General features: G+C 40.6%; 1 protein-coding gene across 6 annotated transcripts in view; it reads left to right on the top strand.

Moving 5' to 3' along the window:
- Positions 1-16997: 16997 nt before the first annotated feature.
- The window catches only part of ABLIM2 (actin binding LIM protein family member 2), a 131942-nt gene continuing 128615 nt past the window's right edge, over positions 16998-20324 (top strand). For 5 of the 6 annotated variants that reach the window (XM_077177759.1, XM_077177757.1, XM_077177754.1 and 2 more), the window contains exon 1: positions 17080-17227. In XM_077177759.1, coding sequence (XP_077033874.1) covers positions 17212-17227 — 16 coding nt within the window. In that variant the 5' untranslated portion in view covers positions 17080-17211. Of the gene's footprint in view, positions 17228-20324 lie in introns of all 6 variants that reach the window. The other variant, XM_077177760.1, reaches the window with a different exon arrangement.

Raw genomic sequence — 20324 nt, 5'->3', positions numbered from 1 at the left:
GAATAGAAATTGAATTGGAGCACAAGTGGCTGCAAGCTTCACTGCTCCCTGCAGTCACTGAGGTGAGGCGTCCTGCAATCCCCTTTTGTGGGCACAAGCTAATTTAGGGTCAGGGAGATGCAGCCAGACCACCAGCCAAAGCATCTGCAAAGGATGTGACTCATGTAGCCAGAACATGCCCACTGATATTTACACTTCTCCTCAGTGGGCTTTCACATGTGTCTAAATGATTTCATAAAGGCACAGGATAGATTTTGCTTTATTCCTGTCATTTGGATTAAATCCGAATTCCTCTGTTTTCTCCAGCCATACTCCATTAACGAGCTACATTCATGATGAGTGTCCAAGGTTGTAATCTTTGGGAAATTTCACCTCATTTGTTTTCCAGCAGAAAATGGTTCAATCTGAAGCTGTAGATGAAAGGTGCACTTCTGCTCTGCTAAAGCCCCGGACTAGCACCTGGTCACCCAGGATCCACTTATGCTCTGCCTTTACTCTGGTCAAGAAGTGTCTCACTTCTCCATCTACCATGCAATGGGGTGTCCCAAAGCACATGGTTCTGGCTTTTTTCTTCACAACCCTGCCTCTTCCAACACTTCTTGCCCTCCCAACTTTATGTCATAGATCCCTAACCCTGAGCAAACCAAGCACCAACAAGAGCAGCACAACAGCTGCCAGGGTAAGCAGGTACACAGGACAAGGGAGGATCTGTCTGCACAACTTTCCTACCCCTTTACAGTCATTGAAACCTTTGCCCCAAATGAGCACTTCTTGAAAAAAACAGTGAACTATATATAGACCTAGGCAAGTTATGCAATTAGAGAAAATTAATGAGGTATAGTTACAGGTTGGATGACCAGCTCAGAGAATTAAATCATAACCAGATCTACCACAAGTTAATGAAGCATGAAGAAATCTAGGCTGGATTTTGCTTTAATGTTTTCATTGTCCCATTTTGCCATTTATTCTAAAGTGCCTATCAGAGTGCTGAAGCTGACTTTCAAAAGACACTTTTGGTGCTGCATCACAGTTCTCTATATAAAGCTATGTATAAAAATTCATATATGCACCTACAAAACAGAGGTGGTAACTCAAACACAAGTAATTTTTATCCCTTCTCTCAGAAAAGAACATTTGAATTATCATATTTGGTTGACACTGAAAAACTGCCTATCAGACTTGATGACCCAGTTATAAGTGATTAAAAATACAGGCCTGCCAAAGGCCAAACTCACTTTGCCAGGGATCTGTTTTTCCATTTATATAGCTGATCTTTTCCTTGAAGTAATGACAGTAGCTAACACCATTCTTTTCATTACTGTACCAGGATTATATGTAATGCATTCCGATTTTCACACTTAGCAATTAAATACTTTTCTGCATATATTTGTAAATATTAGTATGTCATGTTGATGAAGATGTAAATGTTTTGGTGTTAATGATAATTTGTAAATATTAATGAAAATAAACCTCCAAAGGAGGTTGTTTAGGTTACATTGTTCTATAAATCCAAAGACAGTTGTTATTTTTAGATCAGGATTACCCTTAATCCCAGAAATGAAATGCAGTGTTCAGATTATTCATTTTTTTCCATAAGTTCCTATCTACAAACAAAAATATCATCCTGCATAAAATTTAGGAAGAAAACATACTCTAACTGGAATTATTAGAATTCAGTTGAACTGGAGAAGAGATACTGATAAAATTTTTCATCTCTTCTTCATCAGCTTCTGTTGGTAAGAGTAACATATATGCAGGCCTGTGAATGAACTTAGAAACCTTGGTGCTACAAGAGGACATCTGAACAAATAAAAATGGATATAATCTGTTTAAGAAGATTCAGTCATAGAGCCAAAGCCAAGCAAAAAAAATCAGAATGAGTGAAAGAAAAGCAAACAGGTATGTCCATATGTCTGTTTCCTCTGGGTTTTTCCAAGATGCACACAAGAAAAACTCTAACCCTAAACATTTTTAGCAGTCATGTTCTCTTCTACAGATTTCTTTTCCATTTTTGCCTTACCACCAAATGTCAACCCATGTGGCTTTGTGTAAGTACTGAGAACAAAATAGTAAACTTTCCCATAACTAGGCCCCTTGTCTACCTAGGCCCTTTTGAATGTTTATCTGGCATCTAAATGTATCCTAACTGACACAAATTTGGTCCCAAGTGACAAAGACTTCATAGAAATTTACATTAAATCCCTGTACTTTTATTATTTGCCTTTAACTATCATGTAAGTACCCCAAGACACATAAGCAAAGCTACAGTACAATTATCCTATTTATTATGCTGATGCTTTCTCAGTTATTAAAATTGTTCCACCACAAATTAAAGCAGATTTAATGGCAGAGAACCAGAGAGAAACATTCATCTAGTATAAAACAGCTTTAGAGAATACTAAAGCTCAGTGCTTGAGTCACTCTCATTATTAAATATTTCTTCATAAACCTACAATGCTAGTTAAGTATAATGGAATATTAGCAACTAACCATTTGTTGATGGCAAAAAATACAAGATTAAGATCTTCAAGAGTAAAGATCTTTAGTAAGATCTAAAGATCTTCTAGAGTACAGATCACTCACCATATAAATTCTGTCATCTCTAACTAGTTCTTGCAATCTACACTTGGGTGTAGACTATGCATGCTAAGCATTTTATTTATAACTTAGAAAAAACTATTTTTCTCATGCTTTTTGAGGCATTTTTGCACCAAAAATTCATATTTGGTGCAGGATGTTGGCCATAAAACCTTCTGATCATCCTTTTCCTCTGAACCCAGAGCCAAGCTCTACTCAAAAGCCCTGCAGCCAAGATGTGGCTCTCCCAGCTGCTCATGGGGAGGCTCAGTTTCCAAGGCAGCAGAGGGAGGAGCAGCAGATGCTGGACAGCTCAGCACCTTGGGTGCTCCTGGGTGCCCTGGTGCCCTCCCTGCCCATGGCTCTGGGTGCCCTGGTGCCCTCCCTGCCCATGGCCCTGGGTGCCCTGGTGCCCTCCCTGCCCATGGCCCTGGGTGTTCTGGACACTGGAAATGCATCCAAGGGCTCTGTGTGCTGCCCCACACCCTGTCCAGCCTTGTGGAGCTCAGAAGGTCACTCCACCTTCCTTGTCCCATCTCAGGGCACAGCAGGCAGGAAGGGACAGTGTCCAACAGCTGTTGGACATCAGGGGGAAATGAGACATTATTTTTCCTCCTTTATCGTGCCTTTCTGTGTGTTGTTGCTTCCCTTTTGCTGAGTGTTTTCAAAGCTCAGCTAATCAGAAGAAAAACATATAGCTTGAGATTTTCCATGTAGGCTGAGGGTTGTTTTTCTCCCCTGCCTTTTTTTTTATTATTTTAAGATGTGTTGTGGATAACAGGAACACCAATTCATTCCCATTTAAAGGGTGTTGAAGGAGAAAACCAATAACATTCACTAATTCTCTCTCTCCCTCTAAAGATATATTTCTGAGACTAGGACCTGGTATACAAAAATGGGCTTTATTCAAACTAGCTGCCCAAAACCTGTATGCAATATAATATTTTTTCATTCATATGAATGAAAATATTTTTTTCATTCATATCTTCCCTCTAGGAGCCTCAGGAAAATGTACTAATGACTTACTAAGGACCTGTCTTGCAGCTGTACTGCCCTAAGTTAATCTAGGTCATTTTCCCAAACTGACACTAGAGTAGTTATTTTATTCCTCCTTCCAGTTCCAATTAACATTTCACATCTTCTGGATTAGGCTACAAACATCTTAAAGCCAAGATCATTACAAAGCTTTTCCTTAGGGAGTAAATCAGACTTGATCTCTATGAAATTCAGTCACAGGGATGAATGTAAAAAAAAAAATCCATATTAAGTTACATATAGGCAGCAGTTTTATGTATTCCACACAAAGGTAAGCAAATCTATAATCAGGGTAAACAAACTTAGGAATCTGAGTGCTTTCCAACAATGGAAGATCGGCTCCTTTATTGCAGAAGTAAGTTGAGTTTAGTTAGCAATTCTCAGTAAACAATGTTGCAATAGGTATCATTGTTCCCAGCTGGTCTACAAAGAAAAAAGCCCTAGCAAGCTTCAGAGATCCAACAGATATCTTTAAAAGCTTTAGCCCTCTCTATGATTAATTTTCTTTATATCTCAGTAGCACTGAAATATATTTTCCATCCTCAACACAGCTCTAAAAGCACCAAAATTTCCAAGTTTAGATATGGAAAACTGGAGAATAAAATCCACAATCTCATAACTGCTTAAAAATAAGCATAAACTCTAGAGATGCTTTAAAATAAAAATCAGATCACTGTTAGAAAACTATAAAAGGCATCTGTGAATCTCAGTACTTCATTCTGAGTGCTAGATGTGACAGAACTTGGCCTGTGGCAGATAATGCAGAGAAATAAAGTAGGAGCTGTTGCTACTGAATCACAGCCCAGCTGACACCACGCTACCTAGAAGAGGGAAACAGAGCAGCACAGAAATCCCAGCAGGTTCTCCTAACTGTGACAGATCACATTTACACATATTTTCCAGTGATTTCATTATGGGCACACCGAGGAACAGAACACTACCAAAATTACCCATTGAACTGGCTGCAATTCCAACACATTGACAATAAAACAGTCAAATTCCAGAACACAAGTACCTAAAGCAGAGCAAAAGAGGGAGATGTAGACACAGAGCCCAGAACTTCCCCTACCTTTTCCAGGTCTGATCCACTGTAACATGCTGGTAAAGAGCAGGCAGATCCCTGCCTTCCTCAGCTCTGCTCAAAACTGACTCCAGCACAGCTCTTCCTGTTTGACCTCCTTATCTTTCCTGTTGATTGCACAGCCTGGCTTGGATGTGGCCAGTACAGAAAGTTGTCCATTAACCAATACTGTTAATTCCAAAACTTTTTTTTTTCAAAGAAAGAAACATTCCTGAGAAAGGAGTTGAGCTACTAAAGTTCATTATGCAAAGCAGAAATGTATCCAGGGTGCTGGAAGGTTCATTCACACACTCCAGCTTTTCAAAGCAATAATTTATTGTGGCATTTTGCATTGGTGGCTAAAATCTCCAAGGGATTCATCCAGGGCATTGTCTTAAAAAAAGCATTGTTCAGAAAAAGTTACAAACAGTCCTTCAGATAAAGTACAGGACTTTGTCACCCTTTTGCTTTTGATTGCAAAATTAGATTTCTTGCTATCATTACAGCTGCAAAACACTCTGATGAAAAATTGTTTGACAAAATATTTACACCAATATACTCAGGTTTAAATGCAGAAGTCTATTATTTAGCAGATCTATGCAGCATAAAATCTCAGTTTGGGGAGTTGAGCAAGACTGTTGTGGAATGCACACAGAGTTTATCTTCTGTGTAACAAGGCTGATCCATGTGCCATGTCCTGAATGACCCACAAAGGCAGTGGGCTCAAGGTGATGGGCTGTTCCCACTGCACTGTTGCCCTCCTACAGCTCTTGCCAGCAGGAATAAAAAACCAGACCCTTCAGATGCCTTTGAGACCTTAGTTATGACTCCTGCCAGTCCATCTCAAGGAACATGCACTTGAGAGTTGTTTTTAAACATTAGAAATCAGGTATTAATTATAAATCATGCTCTCATTTACCTTACTTCATCCCATCACCCCACGTAAACAGGAATTAGAAATGCTACTTCACACTGATGGGGCAGTCTGTTCCTGCAGTGTGCTTGGGAACTCTCCATCTTCCCAGAAATTATGCATTTGGAAGGTACTCAAGTGATTGTGTACATCACAACCAACCAATCATTCCAGAAGGAATTAATTTGATATTGCACTATAATGCAGTACACAAAGCATACCACTTCAGGAGTAATTAATTTATGTAGTAACTATGCCAACAGCATGAAATACCACATTTCTGTCACCACTTTACAGATTAATTTTCCATGAGTTTCATACATGTCCAAGTCTTCTCATCACATTTATTTTATACGTATATTTAAAGATAATATTTGGTTACATTTTATTACATCAGTTCTTCACTGGTATTCCTCTTTTTTTATATGATTCAAAGTAGTTTTGAAAAAAAACCTCCAAGAGTCATCTAAGCCTATATTTTTTCCTAAGGGATAATAATCTTTCAGTCTCTATTTCTGAGTCTCAATCATTGTAGAACCTGCCACTGATTAGTATGTCCCTAAGATCTTAAAAGATACAACTAACTCTTTTTTTAGAGTACTGAAATTAGGAGAGATGCAACTCACTTCAAGAAACACAAAAAATAGCACCAACTGAACTCCAGGCTCCTTAGCTCCCTTTCCCATATTATCTAAAATAGTTTAGGTTAGAAGGGACCTTTAAAATTTGTCTTAGCCAACTCCTCCCTGCAATCTTCAACTAGATTAGAAATCTTCAGCTTCCTCTGTGATTTTCTCTGAAGTCATGTTCCATGTATTTCATCCCACCACAGCCATACTTCAATTCTTGGTGATTGGCATACAGACATTTAGTTTAGGTGGAAATAAGAAAAACAAAGTTTTCAGTTTTAAGGTAATGACATCAAAAGTTAGCCCTGTACTTCCTATTGTCTTGTTGGAACAGTACTAATCTGCATGGCAAATCTTTAGGTGAATAACCTTATTGGACAGCTGCTCTCATGAAATAACTCCAGAGACCAATATATTGCAGCAAACAGGAAAAAAACAGAGGTAGCACAGATTGGTTTCCACATTAGTAATCATATCCCTTATACATTCTAATTACTGTGAATTGTGCTACCTGTTTCAGGTTTCCTTTTGCTAAAAATAGGCTTCAAAGTTGTTTCTTCTAGTCAATTCTTTAACTAATAAAATTACATGAAGACTTGATGGTCTTGTTTATGTTGGGTTGTCCCTGATCTCTTCAGAATTATTAAAAGAAGCTGACAGGAGGCTGGGGAGGACATTGGGTGTTGATACAAAACACTTCCTCTAATTGTCTCTCTCAGGCATTGCTTTTCATCATCCTGTTTGTCTGCCCTTCTGCAGCTGCATGTTTGTCTGACCATTTTTTCACTTCAGCAGCTTGTTTTAAGGAAAACACCACATTTTAATTTTAAGGCTGACTTATACCTTCCAGTATGATTCTTATTCCATCACAGCTGGGGAAATACCTGTGAAGGAACAGTCCACTGCCAAAGGAATAGCTCTAACTTGTAAAAATATTGAGGCATAACTCATTTGATTATTCACTGGCAAGTGACAGAAATATCAGATTTAGGTGAGAAGGGATATTGCTACAGATTTTACTAAATTTCTACCTGATTTCTTTAATCTCAAGTCCCATAAAAGGTAATAAGTATATTGTCCCTTGCTGGAACCCATCATAAAAAAGTCCTGTTTGTTCCATGTTTTGCTGACACTGGCATTCTCCACTATTTACATCTAGCATGGCAAATTTGAAATCACGCACAATACTGGCTGCTGTCTTGGCTAAATTACTCTCTGTTGGTTCCTCTTTCAACTAGTAATTGAGTTACACCTATTTAAAAAAATGTAATATTATATAATCTGTATTGCAAAGTTAAAAAAAAAATATCAATTGAGCCCCTAGATGTGAAAAACATTCAGCTTGAAGTACTAACTCACAGTGGTGACATTTTAGCAAACTTACCTAATGATATTAATTCTAGCCAGATTATCAGCATGCATGGATATTAGTTGTGTTATGTGCATGCTGTGATTACACACAACTTCCACAGAAGCAGGTTTGGCCATATGTTTCCTTTTGATTAGCATGTTATCACTCCACAGCATATATATGTTATCTCTAACAACATATATGTTATCTCTAACTGCATATAGAACAGAACTAGCTAAAGTGCTTTCTGCTGATCTCCTGTCATCTTTGCATCTGCCTGCTTGAAGACCAGATAGCTTCCCCCCCAAATCTTGACAAAACACCATCCCAGCTCCACAGCCAGGTTCAGAAAGGAAAAACAGAAAACATGAACAGAAAAACACCCTGTCACCCATCTGTACGGAAACACTGTCGCCTTCTGGTCTGCAGGAAAATGCTGAGTCAAAGCATCCAGCTGTGACAGCACTTCCACAGCTCCTGAGCTATTTACACAGCCCACCAAATAATGGCCTACAGTAATATTGGTAGGTAATGCTGCTAATGGTAATATTAAATTTATATTAAATTAATATTATAGAATATTAAATTAATTGATATTATATTAAACGTTATGTTTATATTATTTAATATAATATTTACTATATATTATCTTAATATATATATAATGTTAAATTAATTAATTAAAATACGAATAATAGATGTTACTCAGCTTGTTATTCCTGAGCACAAGAAGGGCCACGGTACACATCTGACAGAGCTTCCTCCTAAGTGCCACTGCTACTCTCTTGAAAACACTTTTATCTGCAGACCAAAAATCCAACACACTCCTAACCAAGGAAGCCCATATTGAAATCTCAGCAGGCAAAAGGGGATCCAGTCATGGTTGGATTCACATTTCCATATCAGCCATGGCATGGGTCATAGGCCTTCCAACAGCAGAGAAGGAGAAAACTTCTAGAAGAGTCTCATCAGCTCAGAATAAAAATTGTGATTATCACTTATCACTTAGAATCACTAATCCTTAGATTAACCATTTCATTTCTGTATTTTATGGCTGAGCAGGATTTATTTTCTGCCCCATAGGAATAACAGCCTCCCTAAATCAAGCACAAACTTTGGAGTCCTGTGCAGCACAGAAAGCACATTACTTCTCAATCACCCCAAACCCAACACACTGAGAGTTCATATTCACAAGCTTCAGCATAGGAAATGAGCTTTCCCTATTTTGCTTTCATCTTCAAGTAGAATTTAATTCCTCTTATCTACTGGAATTAACAAACCACTTAGCAAATAGAGCCTCTAAAATATGCAAGGATAAAGAAATTCAGAAATATTTGTTGACAAGGAAACAATAATTCTGTTCATCTAAAAACCTCTAATTATTAAAAGGAGGGGAAAAAAATCAGTACTCCAGACACTTTACACTTAAACTCCCACAGAACGTCCTTTTTTTAAAAAGTTTTTTTTTTTCCCCTTGACAGGCTAAATCCTCACCTTTCACAGCATTACAGGGGAACTGAAAAAAAACCAGGTACTTCCTTTTATAATTAGGTGAAGGGATTTTTAATTAAAGGTTAACTATTTTCAGCTGCCTGAAGTTTGCAGGTAGTTTCCTTATTCTTAAGGAAACCTTCTCAGAGGCAGCCAGCAAATAATTATATATCACAATCATATATTGAGTAGAGATTATTTGTTATCTCTTTTCCTTCAGAGGACTCTTTTCACAGGGTCACATGTCCAGCAAGGTTGGAAGAGACCTTCAAGAGCATCCTTCAAGAGCATCTAGTCCCACGTTAAACATTTAGAAAAAGGCAGCGCTCAAGGCTTTTTCCTGGAATAAGATTTCTTGCTGAGGTTGTCACAGCTTTTCTGCTGCCCTTTAAAGCAGAGAAAACTATGTCAGTATATCTAAAAGTGTTTATTCTGAGGAGTGGAGTAGAAAGCTACAGCTCCTTGATCTTAAAAAAGAAGGGGGAGGAGCAGCAGCAATGAATATTTAGTTCTGCTTCAATTCCTTCTCCCTTCCTAGGATTTGCATAAATGTGTACTATTTGAAATGTATTTTTATATTTCTATGTACATATTCAACTCTTTTCTTTACTAGCATGCCAGAGCACTTCTGGGATGGATAAAAAGACTTTGAAGAAAGAAGCACTTACAATCCTTAACCATACACTGAAACACTTAATTTGCAGAACTGAAATTTTATCCATCTGTTTGGTGATTCTGCTTAGTGCTAAAAAGTGCAGGGCCATGGAAATTTATTTATAGGAGCCTGAATATATGTGGAATACAGATATCTCCTGAGCTAGTTTTGGCATTGAGAAAGGAACTTTTGACTTCTTAGACATTCAAAAATTGGAGAAAAGATATTTCGATATGGATTCAGTAGAAATGAAATCTTTCTTTTGGCTTTCCTAATGCTCTGTGGAAGAACATGCCTGAAGGAATATCTGGAGGACTAAAACCAACAGAGAGCCATCAGGATAGAAACAATCACAGAATTTCAATTCATCATCCTATAAGCTCTGTTCCATTCACTAAGTGCAACTTGGTTTACTGTCAGTAGTTTCCCCTTTGACCAAGGTAGCCCAAAAATACTGTCTTCCTATAGTTTGGGATTACCATTTCCAGCCACCAAAATGTCCACTGTAGAGAAAATCCTATAGTGATACTTTTGACTTCAACAAGCAACTATAAAATCTGTCTTCACATGGAACTAGCAAAATAATTGGAATTTTTCCAAATTACTGCTGCCCTCTAGTTGAGACCTGAAGAAGAATTTACACCTCCATTTTTTTGCAGCTTTGTCTGTAGATCTAAGTTATAATTTCTAGTAGCAACTTTCCTCTCACATTTATCCTTTTAGACCATTTGGCCACAAGTACCAGAACTAAGTATATTAAAAGGTGCTTATAAACATAACAAGCACAACATTTTCTGCTTAAGTATCCAGCCTTGTATGCTTGAGGTCATACATCTTATAAGAAGAATAAAATCTTTAAAAGGTATAGTTCAACCCTCAGTCTTAAGAAATATGAGGAAAGATTTCTATTTATCAGGGAAAATCTGAAAGAGTGGAACTTTTGTCAATACATATCTGAAAATCATGAAAACTCTAGATGGTTCCTGTCTGGAATTTGGCCTTGGAACCTTCTTTCAATTTCATTTATGGACTTTTGATTAAATCAACTGTACTTGCACCAGCCACCACAGACAATAATGGTGTTAAGGTGTGACTGTGTGGGGGGATGGTATAAAAAGATTCCTAAGTTTAAGGCTATGCAGCTAAACACAAAAATTTTAATAAACACGAACCTATTTTGGACTCACTCCATTAAATGCACAGCACATCTCATGTCCATTAATTACATTCAGTGATATTTTTTCCACTTTTTCCCACATTTGAAATAAAAGTATTGTTTCCATTCCTTCTTTTTTTTTTTCCAGTTGACATCTGTGCGTACATCATCCACAATCCCCATGTAAACTTTAAGTCCTCATTTAGGTAGGCTTGGTCCAGGCCATTTCACACAGGCTGAGACCTTCCCCTAGTGAAGCCTGGGAAGCAACACAGCTAGTCCAGGGTGGCTTTGTTGCAGCTGAGGACACAGAGAGAAGAATCAATCACAGCTGCACTTTCCTAGGGGCTGATGTCTCAGGGATGTTCACTGCCAGAGTGGGCTGGAAGTTCCTGCAAACTGTCACACATCTTCCCAGGCAAAGCCTCAGTTACAGACGGCGCTACACGAGAATTTCATCAGCTCAGAAGGGTTTTTATTCTGCTGGCATGAGGCTGTGTTGGATGGGGTTTTTTTACATAAGAGCAGTGTTAGCTATGCAGTGTAGGATAAGGAATGGGAAATCAGCCTAGGGTGCAAAACAGAGTTAAATTGAATAAGGGCCATGAATTGCAATATCATCTACTCCAAGGGAGAAGCTGCAGCTTCACATAAAGAGTGGTTTTCCAAGGAGTCACATTTGCAAGGGATAACAATATACTTAATAAGTGTTAACCTCTCTGCAACAAAAGGGACCTCATTATCCTTCTTGTTTACTACAGAAAGCACAACATTATTTACATGTTGACTGTTTTAAGTGTTGATTTCAGTGGTTACACACACTGTGTGACATGGCACTGAAATCCTTGCAAGTTCCACCTCCCATTCCCAAATTAAAATTAAAATTTTTGCCAATGTTTTTTGCCAGTGTAGTGACTTTTATATTATTCATGCTTTGTTTTGGCTCTTCCCCAAACCCTTTGCATTTGTATTTCTGTCCATTTCATTGCTGTGACCTTGGAGTTTGTCATCCTTGTGTATGAATTCTATATGGATGCTCATCATTACCTGCTAGACTTCCTGCCACGTGCAGCAGCCTGCAATACCAAAATTTATTTGTTCTGACCAACTTTCCAAAAGCTGACTGCTGACATGAGAGAACAGTCTTTGATTGTCTCACTGTAACAAAGATTCCTTTCATCCTCAGCCATTGCTCCCTTTGATGTTATTTCATGCTTGCTGTTTTCAAAGTTTGCCTGGGAGTTTTATTTGACCTACTGATCATAATGCATTTAGGTTTGAAATGGATATCAAGTTATAGCTGCTGATGCAGGGTTTATATTCTTCCCATGGTGTGAGAGGAGCTTTGTATAAAAGTTATTGCTGACATCTTCATAGTGCAACTCAGACATCTTAATATAGTGCCATGTTATTATTTCATTACTGCTGCTTCACAATAATTCATTATTTATAAACACGTGTGCTCCTGCCTCAGTGAGTAGCTGGAAATTTATTCCCATACCCAGAATCTCATTTTAAGATCCCAGTTTGTTACTCTTCTGGAACTTCAAGCTTGCCTTATATTTTATTTACTACCAATGTCATTCCAACACAGCAAACAGAGCAAGGTGGTGGAGAGGTAACTGCTGTCCCTGGCTGCAAACACAAGGGTGGCTTATTTTGGCAGCTGCCCCAGTACCAGTAATTCTGTGATATAGTAATTTTAATGTCAAAAAGCTCATAACTTGGTATGGAATTAGTCATAAAATTACAGAAGGACTGCAACCTAGGCAAAATAGCCCAGCCCTGAATTCCTAAGAGATATATGACACCAGAAAAATAAAAGTAGGAATGTTTTCAACAGAGATGTTTAGGGAGCTTTTGTCACGCAAAACAGAATCAGTAAAAAACAAAAGAGGGGTCATGACAGCATGTCATGTCAGGTTCTTCATATTCTGTGATACAAAAGAATTTCTATTTTTGAATTAATAGGAAAATAACATTTCTGTAAATTTATAGAACACGATTGAAGGATAATTTGTCATTTAAAACATAAGCACTTCAAAATACATTACTGTAAATTGCAAGATTTCTTTTGTCTTCCAGAAGATTTAACACCTGTCAAAAGACAGCAGCTTAGATTAGACAGCAGTTTAGATTGAAAATCAGCCTATAAAGCAGATCTCAGGTAAAAAGGTAAAAATTACCGTAGATTCTTAGGAGCTTAAATTCAGTTTTCAGGATTATACAATAGAACTTAATAGCATGAAATACAGAGCTGCACAGTAAGATTCACAAAAGCAAGTCTAATTTATGCAATTTTTCTCTGATTTTTTTTTTCCATGAGAGATCTATTTAGGGCAACTTCAGAAGGGTTTCAACAACCAATAGCATAGCTGGCACAAAGCAACTGTTCTTTTAGGTTTCACTCCAAGTTGGTGGTATTTGACCTGAAAATCTCATGATACTGTGTCAGCTTTGAACATAAAGCCAAGGGAAAATTTAACCAGGTTAAACAGCTGCTTGGATTTGTAGTTTCCTACTGCCTGGATTAGCATGTAAATCACTTCTGGCAATTGGATAGATAATGGCTTTTTTCATAGGCTTGGTTTTGTTTGGTTTTTTTTTTTTTTTTTTTGCTTTGTTTGTTTGTTGTTGAAGGTTGGTTGGTTTGTTTATTTGGGTTGGTTTGTTTTGTTGGGGTTTTTTGGAAGACATAAAAGTTCTGCTTCCTTCCTAGTGCAGAAGTTTTAATTCCCCTCTCTCTCTCTTGCTGGACCCTCTGTCATTGAGGTACTTTTAAAATATGACCCCTCTCATAGGGCAATGACCTAAAAAACTTTCAGACAAATAATCAAATAAAAGCAATAATTTTATTGTCCTGGAAGACCATGACCACCCTGAAGTTGGAAACTTCAGAAATATTAGAAACAATCCTTTTTTCTTGCTTCAGCTGGACCTTTTTTAACAGAAGACACACAATATTGAATTTTTTCTTTGCATTTACAGCGCTCATTCTTTTTTTTCTTTACATGAAAACATATTCCCTTACTCGAGGGAAGATACATAAATATATATTCCCTTATGTGAGGAGGATGCATTTCTGATAACTGGGATGGTCACAAATTCAGTAGATAATGAAGATTTTACTTTCCTGATACAGCTAATGCAATAGAGCCAGACACAAAGATGTACTTAAGAAAGACACAGAGTTTAAATGCACATGGACAGTAAAATGTAAAGTTCTTCCATAACGTTGTCCAAATAATACTGGTGGAGAAATTTTAGAAAACACTTCTGTGCTAGAAAGTAAATTTGTCTTGCATAGCATTTTTCAAGCATTTTCAAAATTAATGTTCTTAGAAGAATTAAGGGTGACACTGAGGATGTGAAGGAAGAGACAGGATCATCAGGTTTGTCAGGTGCCAATTGAATTCCCAGTAATGACAGAAATAATGCAAAGTGCTGACAGGTCAAAGGCTGACTTTTCAGTCTTCTTCATCATAGCTGCACAAGCTGATTGCTCTCAAAAATGAAAATCAGGAGATGACTGCCTACTAGGCTGAGATTGGTAACAAGAGGCTGAATATTACAGTGCCCCAAAGAGTGTATCTGCCCATTCTCAGGACAGATCATTGTCCTGAGAATGGGCAGATACACTCTTTGGGGCACTGTAATATTCATTTATTCTTAATTTATTCTGCTGTTTATTCTGTGACTTGGTGCTCCGTTCAAATTGTTTAGTATAAGCCTTCTTGGCAACCCTTCCTGGATGGTTTCACTTTGACTGTGAAACCAACAATTTCACCATACTTTTGCTATCAACCCTTTCCAGGCCAGCTTATCAGAGAAGAAGATAATTTTTTTCTGGAGAGCAAGGATAACATCAAATCCAACAGAATTCAGAATAAACTCTGGCAACTCTTTTTGCCATAGACCACTCATGCACTGAACTGTGACCTCTTCCCACGTAATGCTTTTGTCATCTGTGTCATCCATGATACTGAACTACCTCCAAAAGTCATTGAAGCAGGGTTTTTTCTGGATAAGCTTGGGAAATGTCTTTTTTAGACAGTGGACCTTTTAAGTGCTGATTACTCCCTTATTCACTGGCTGGAGTAAGGGGATCTTATCAGAAGCAGACCGTGATTTTTCCAGGGGTTCACAGAAGCTTTTAATTAAGCTTGTGGCAGGTGGCATTACCCTAAACAGGGGGAAATTTGAAATCCATGGCCTGTTTCTCAGTGTTCCCTAAGATCTGGCTCTGTGAGGGCACTTTGAGCATTTGTGTAGTAACCTTGACCTTTAAGTTGTCTCTATGACTTGTAGGAAAATTTTCCAAAACTTCTTGTGGCCCTGGGGTTCCCACTGCAATGAATTATGAAAGGCTTTAGTATGCATTCTCCTTTTGCCACCCAGCAGAAGAGTCAAACTGTCTTTTAGCAGCCTTCAAGCCCAAGGCTGTTTCCTCTTCATTGCCTCCAATACGGATTGTACACCCACCACATCCAAGACAAGAGTTCTGTCTAATTTAGCTTTTAAAGCAACACTTATGCATAGCCACAGGGTTACTGACATCACTCAGAGATTGCCTTGAACTCATGATGATTATTATATGCAAAGACACTTCATGATTAAAACCAAAGTTGGTAATCAAACAATAAAACTCCAGAACAAATGACAGAAAGTGACAGCAGCATGGTACTGAAGTTGCAAGTCACCCATTTTAAGGAATGACTAACTAGAGTAGGAGTGAAGGGTGAAATCTGATGGAGCAGTGTAAACTCAGAAGTGGAGAAATATACTCACAGAGAAAGTGAACAGGGAAATGTTTGCTATCTCTTTTATTACAAGAATGAGCAGGTATCAAGTAAAAATAGCAAACAGCAGGTTCAAAACAACAGCAGATAGTTCTTCACAACAGACAGGTCAGCTGTGGAATTCCCTGCACAGGAGGCTGTAGTTGTTTGAGGCGTGCCTGGGTTCAAGCTACAACTGGACAAGACAACAGAAGAAAATCCACAGAAGGTTCTTCTAAACAAACAACACACATCTGGCTCAGGAAATCCCCTCAGCAGATACCCACTGATGGTGGCTGTCAGGAATGGGATGTTACTTGTTTGGATTGTCTGATCATATGGCTGTTCAGATTGCAGGTCCACATTCTTCCTGATGGCAGTGATTCTGTCCATCCACATCAGACAAATGCCATGAGAGCCATAAGGTACTGCCATTCTTACACAGGGCCAAGGACCATGATTCTTTATCAAAGTGTGATGTGTAAGCACTGCTACAGAGCTCATCTCTTCAGTTTCAGGTGGAGGCTGGGAAAGCTGTGTAGGTTTTATGCTTACAACTGTTAATTAAGTTATAACTTTTAGGCAACTGTCAGTGGAAAAGAGCAGACTGATATTAATGCAAAGCAAGTCTTCACATCCCTATTTCCTCATGCTGTTACTGTAACCCCAAGCTGCCCTGAGCACAGTCTGAAATCAGCATCAGAGCAGCTGTGCAGTACAGCACGCTTATGCAACCACGCTGGCTGCTTTTGTATTTGTTAAAACAGATGTTTGTTTCTTAAAAAAAATCCCATTAATTCTCACAGAAATAAAATAGATTTTTCAGATGGATGAAATACTGACTAAATCGGTATTTAATAAACAAATGGCTTTAATAGTAATTGTGTGAGCTTGTACTCTCAAATCCAAAGGATCAGTGAAAGTTCACCTGATCCAGAAAGCATTGCTTTACCCTGCTGAACGCCCAGACCTGCTGCCAACACCTTCCGTGCGGTGCAGCGCTGCCTGGGAGCCTGGGCTGCGCCGGGGAACAGCGCAAGCATCTTCATGGTCGCTGCCCGGCGCTTCGGGGACATCCCGGAGCACCTGTGCACCTCCTGGCTTTGCCCGGCCATCGTACGAGCCCAGCACCAGCGGGACAGGAAAATGCAGAGGAAGATCTCAGCCGCAGGGCGAGGGAGACCGGGCGGGGCGGCGGCGGCGGCCGGCAGGTGGGAGCGGGCTGCGACTGGGGCCGAGAGCTGGGCAGAAGTTTCTGCGGGGCGGGGGTGCTGCAGTAGCTCTGCCCGCAGCAGCGGCGGGGCCGGAGCCGCCCCCGGCCGCAGCAAGGCACGGAGGGGGATGTAGTCCGCGGGGCTGCCTACACTTCCCAAGGTGCCGCCGTGCCGAGCCGAGCCGAGCCGAGCCGTGCCGAACCGAGCGGAGCCGCGGCTGCGGGTGCCGGCACCTGGCGGCGGGGGCGGAGCGCGGCGCGGCCCCGCTGCGCGGCGGGCGGGGACGGGGACGGGGACGGGGACGGAGCCGCCTGCGGGGCGCGGTGACGGCGGCGGCGGCGGCGGGAGCGCCATGAGCACCGGCACAGGTAGGCGGGCGCGGGGGGCGGCCGGGACCCCCGGTGTTTCGGGGCATCTTTGCCGCTGCCCTCCTCGGGTCCGTCTCGTTGCAGCGCGGGGTGCGGGCAGCGGCAGCCGGATAAAAATTGCTCACCTAAAACCACCCGAAAATACGAGAATCTGTGTGTGCGCCTGTGGCGGGGGGAGCTGCCGCAGCCTCGGGCGCTGCCGGAGCCTCGGGCGCTGTCGGGCGGGAGGGGCTGCGGACCCAGCGCGGGGCTCCGGCGGAGCCGCCCCCGCCCCGGGCATTCCCCGCAGCCCCGGCCGGAGCCCGCAGCCCCGGGCGTTCCCCGCAGCCCCGGCCGGAGCCCGCAGGACGGGCTGGGGCGGCCGCGGCCGGGCCGCCCTGGCTCCATCCCCTGCCGGTACCCAGCGGCTCGGGCGTCTCTGCGCGGCCCCGCAGCCGAGGCGCGGTGCGGGCGGCATCAGCTGGTGCCCCGGCATCCCGGGTGGGAGCACACAGCTTTTCAGACGGGGATATTTGGGTTAAAAACCGGCCTTTTCTGCTGGGCGAGATATTGTCGCGGTAGAGAAGGTGGATATTAGGGATGTGCCACGGAGCCCAGGCTAGGATTGCCGCCCGGAGGAATCCAGTTGCCCAGGGCAATACAAAACTAATTTATCCTGTGATACATTCAGGATTTGACTTGGAACTGTATTTTTTAGCGATTCAGCATTCATCTGCGTTGAGTGTCGGCGGGGGGTGGTTACTTCAGAGCACAGCCGATTGCAAAATATTACAGTCCTTAAGGCAAATGCAGGGTTGTGCACAGAGGAGAGGGGACTGTGGGAGGTGGTTGTGTGTTTCGTTTGTGAGGGTAACTGTAGTGCTAAATATACGCTCTACCACAACAACAGGGAGAGGCTGAATAGCTACAATTATGTGGTGACTCTGTATGTCAACATGCTTAATCATACCACATCCTCGCAGCGAGCCAAAGGGAGCCTGCTGCAAACAGAGAGGGAGAACGAGCTCCCGGTTAGGACAGCGAGTGACCTGGGTCAGGCACCTGCTGCGGATTGCAGCTGAAAGCCAAGTCTGGCATTTCCTCATGTTTGTTGGTGGTGTAAGTGCTTTCCTGTGTGCTGATTGTCCACGTCCTCGTGTGGTCTGTGGGTGAAACACGGGCTGCCAGCATGCCTGTCCTCTCTGTGGAAGTGCCCAGGCCAAGGCAGGTGTGCAGGTGAGAGCAAAGCATATGTTGCAGGGTGTTTGAACTACTGTAGAAATCCCAAGTCTGTTTCTTTCTTTAAAGAGCATCGGGATAATTAACAAAGATAGTAACATCTCCTTTGGCACTGGTGAAATGCCGGTATGGAATCCACTCCTTGGTCGCCTGTCTGTAATGTTGCACTGCAGAACGTGAAATACTGAGAAATGTTTAAATTCTATTGTGGTAGAACTGAGCTTGGTAGAGGAAATATTAGAGTGCAAATTTTTCTCTCTATAATATTTTAAATGTCAGTTAAATAGATTCTGAAGTTATAAACCCAGTAGAAAAGTTAGTGCAGAGGAGACTTGACACAGTTCTATCTCAGTAATTGCTCCAAACACGGTGTAAATTAAATAGCAAAAAAGAACAGTGCCAAGATAAAAATAACATCCTGAGAAAAAAGAGAGTGGAAAAAAACCCTGAGATTCTTAGGTCTAATTTGAAAGAATAACTGGCAGTTTTAGGAGTTTTGGTTTTAAGTATAGGGTTAGCTTTGATCTTTCCAGATTTTGACTTTGTGTGTCTGTGTGGGCTATGTAAACAACCTGCAATCAATTCTCATGATAAATTAAATGTGAGGAGCCCATATCTACTCAGTGAAATCAATGGAAATTTTCCATTAACATTGATGGGTCAAGTATTGTACAACAAATTCAGTGCCACTGTTTGTTTAAAATTGCTGTTCCCAAAAGATTTCCACCAAAATTACTATGGAAAGGCTTTAATTCAAAGTTTGCTGTTTACTCTAACAGAAATACATTTCTGGTTCTGCAAAGCAAACAAGGGTGAGGTGGTGTGTTAAAATCAGCCTCACATAAGCTCCAATGAATTGCTGCATGGTTTGGTAATCTAGGAGAAATTCCCAATATTTCTCTTACTCTTGAGATGGAGCAAACAGTTGTGAATCTGCCTTATTACTCCAGAAACTTTTGCTCGGTCTGTGTCCTCTCTTGCACCAAGGCAGCACATCATTCACTGTCTGTATCAAGAGGGTTTCAGGCAGTGCTGTGACACTGCTTTGCCACTTTAACCATAACATTTGGCATTAGATACAGAAATGCTTATATTTGCTAAGGGTGATGTTGATAAAGGTAATACAATTTAAAATGGTTCAGTAGTACATGCATTGAGCCATTGTCTTGATGAAGGCTGCAGACTCATGCTATAATTTTAAATCTAGAAAGCATATGATCACCTGGTTTAGTAAGACACAGCTCAGATGCATCATTACATGTGTTGTAATTAGATTTTTCCACACATAATTTTCCTCAGCTGCCTTCTACATATACTTAACCATTGGTTTTGGCTGAGACTATTTCTAAGAAAGAGCCTATTCACTGCTTTTTCTACCTGGGAGATTTGCATGAAATGGTTGTGCTTTTAGGATACTAAAGGTACTTTTAAGAGTTTATAATATGGTTTTTCAGTCTAATAATTAAGTTCTTTGCCATCTTGAAATTGTAGCAAGAAGAACAGAATAGGTTAAATATTTGAGATTGTGAAAATGAGGTTCTCCTCAATTCCCAGAAATAGGGTAACATGATGTCTATTATTTAAGTGCAAAAAGGGAATCACAGAGCTAATTACATACTAGGTGAGTTAGATTAGATTAAATTAAATGTCATGACACAAATTCACACAGCTATTTAGTCTTTAAACTATTATATTAAAGGGGCAATTTGATTGCATGGATCAGAGGACAGCAAATGGAGTGTCACAGCCCAAATGGAGCAGGAATGTAGTGGCTCTGGTTACAAAAGAGGTTACTCAGGTTGGTCACACAGGGTCCAGCTCAGCTTGGAGATGATTAATTCCTTTTCAAAGTTCACATGCAACTATGCTGATAAGAATC

Source organism: Agelaius phoeniceus, chromosome 4, assembly GCF_051311805.1.
Source record: "Agelaius phoeniceus isolate bAgePho1 chromosome 4, bAgePho1.hap1, whole genome shotgun sequence".
Classification (NCBI taxonomy): Eukaryota; Metazoa; Chordata; class Aves; order Passeriformes; family Icteridae; genus Agelaius; species Agelaius phoeniceus.
The sequence above is the reverse complement of the archived record's forward strand: the minus strand, read 5'-3'. Positions and strand labels throughout refer to the sequence as shown.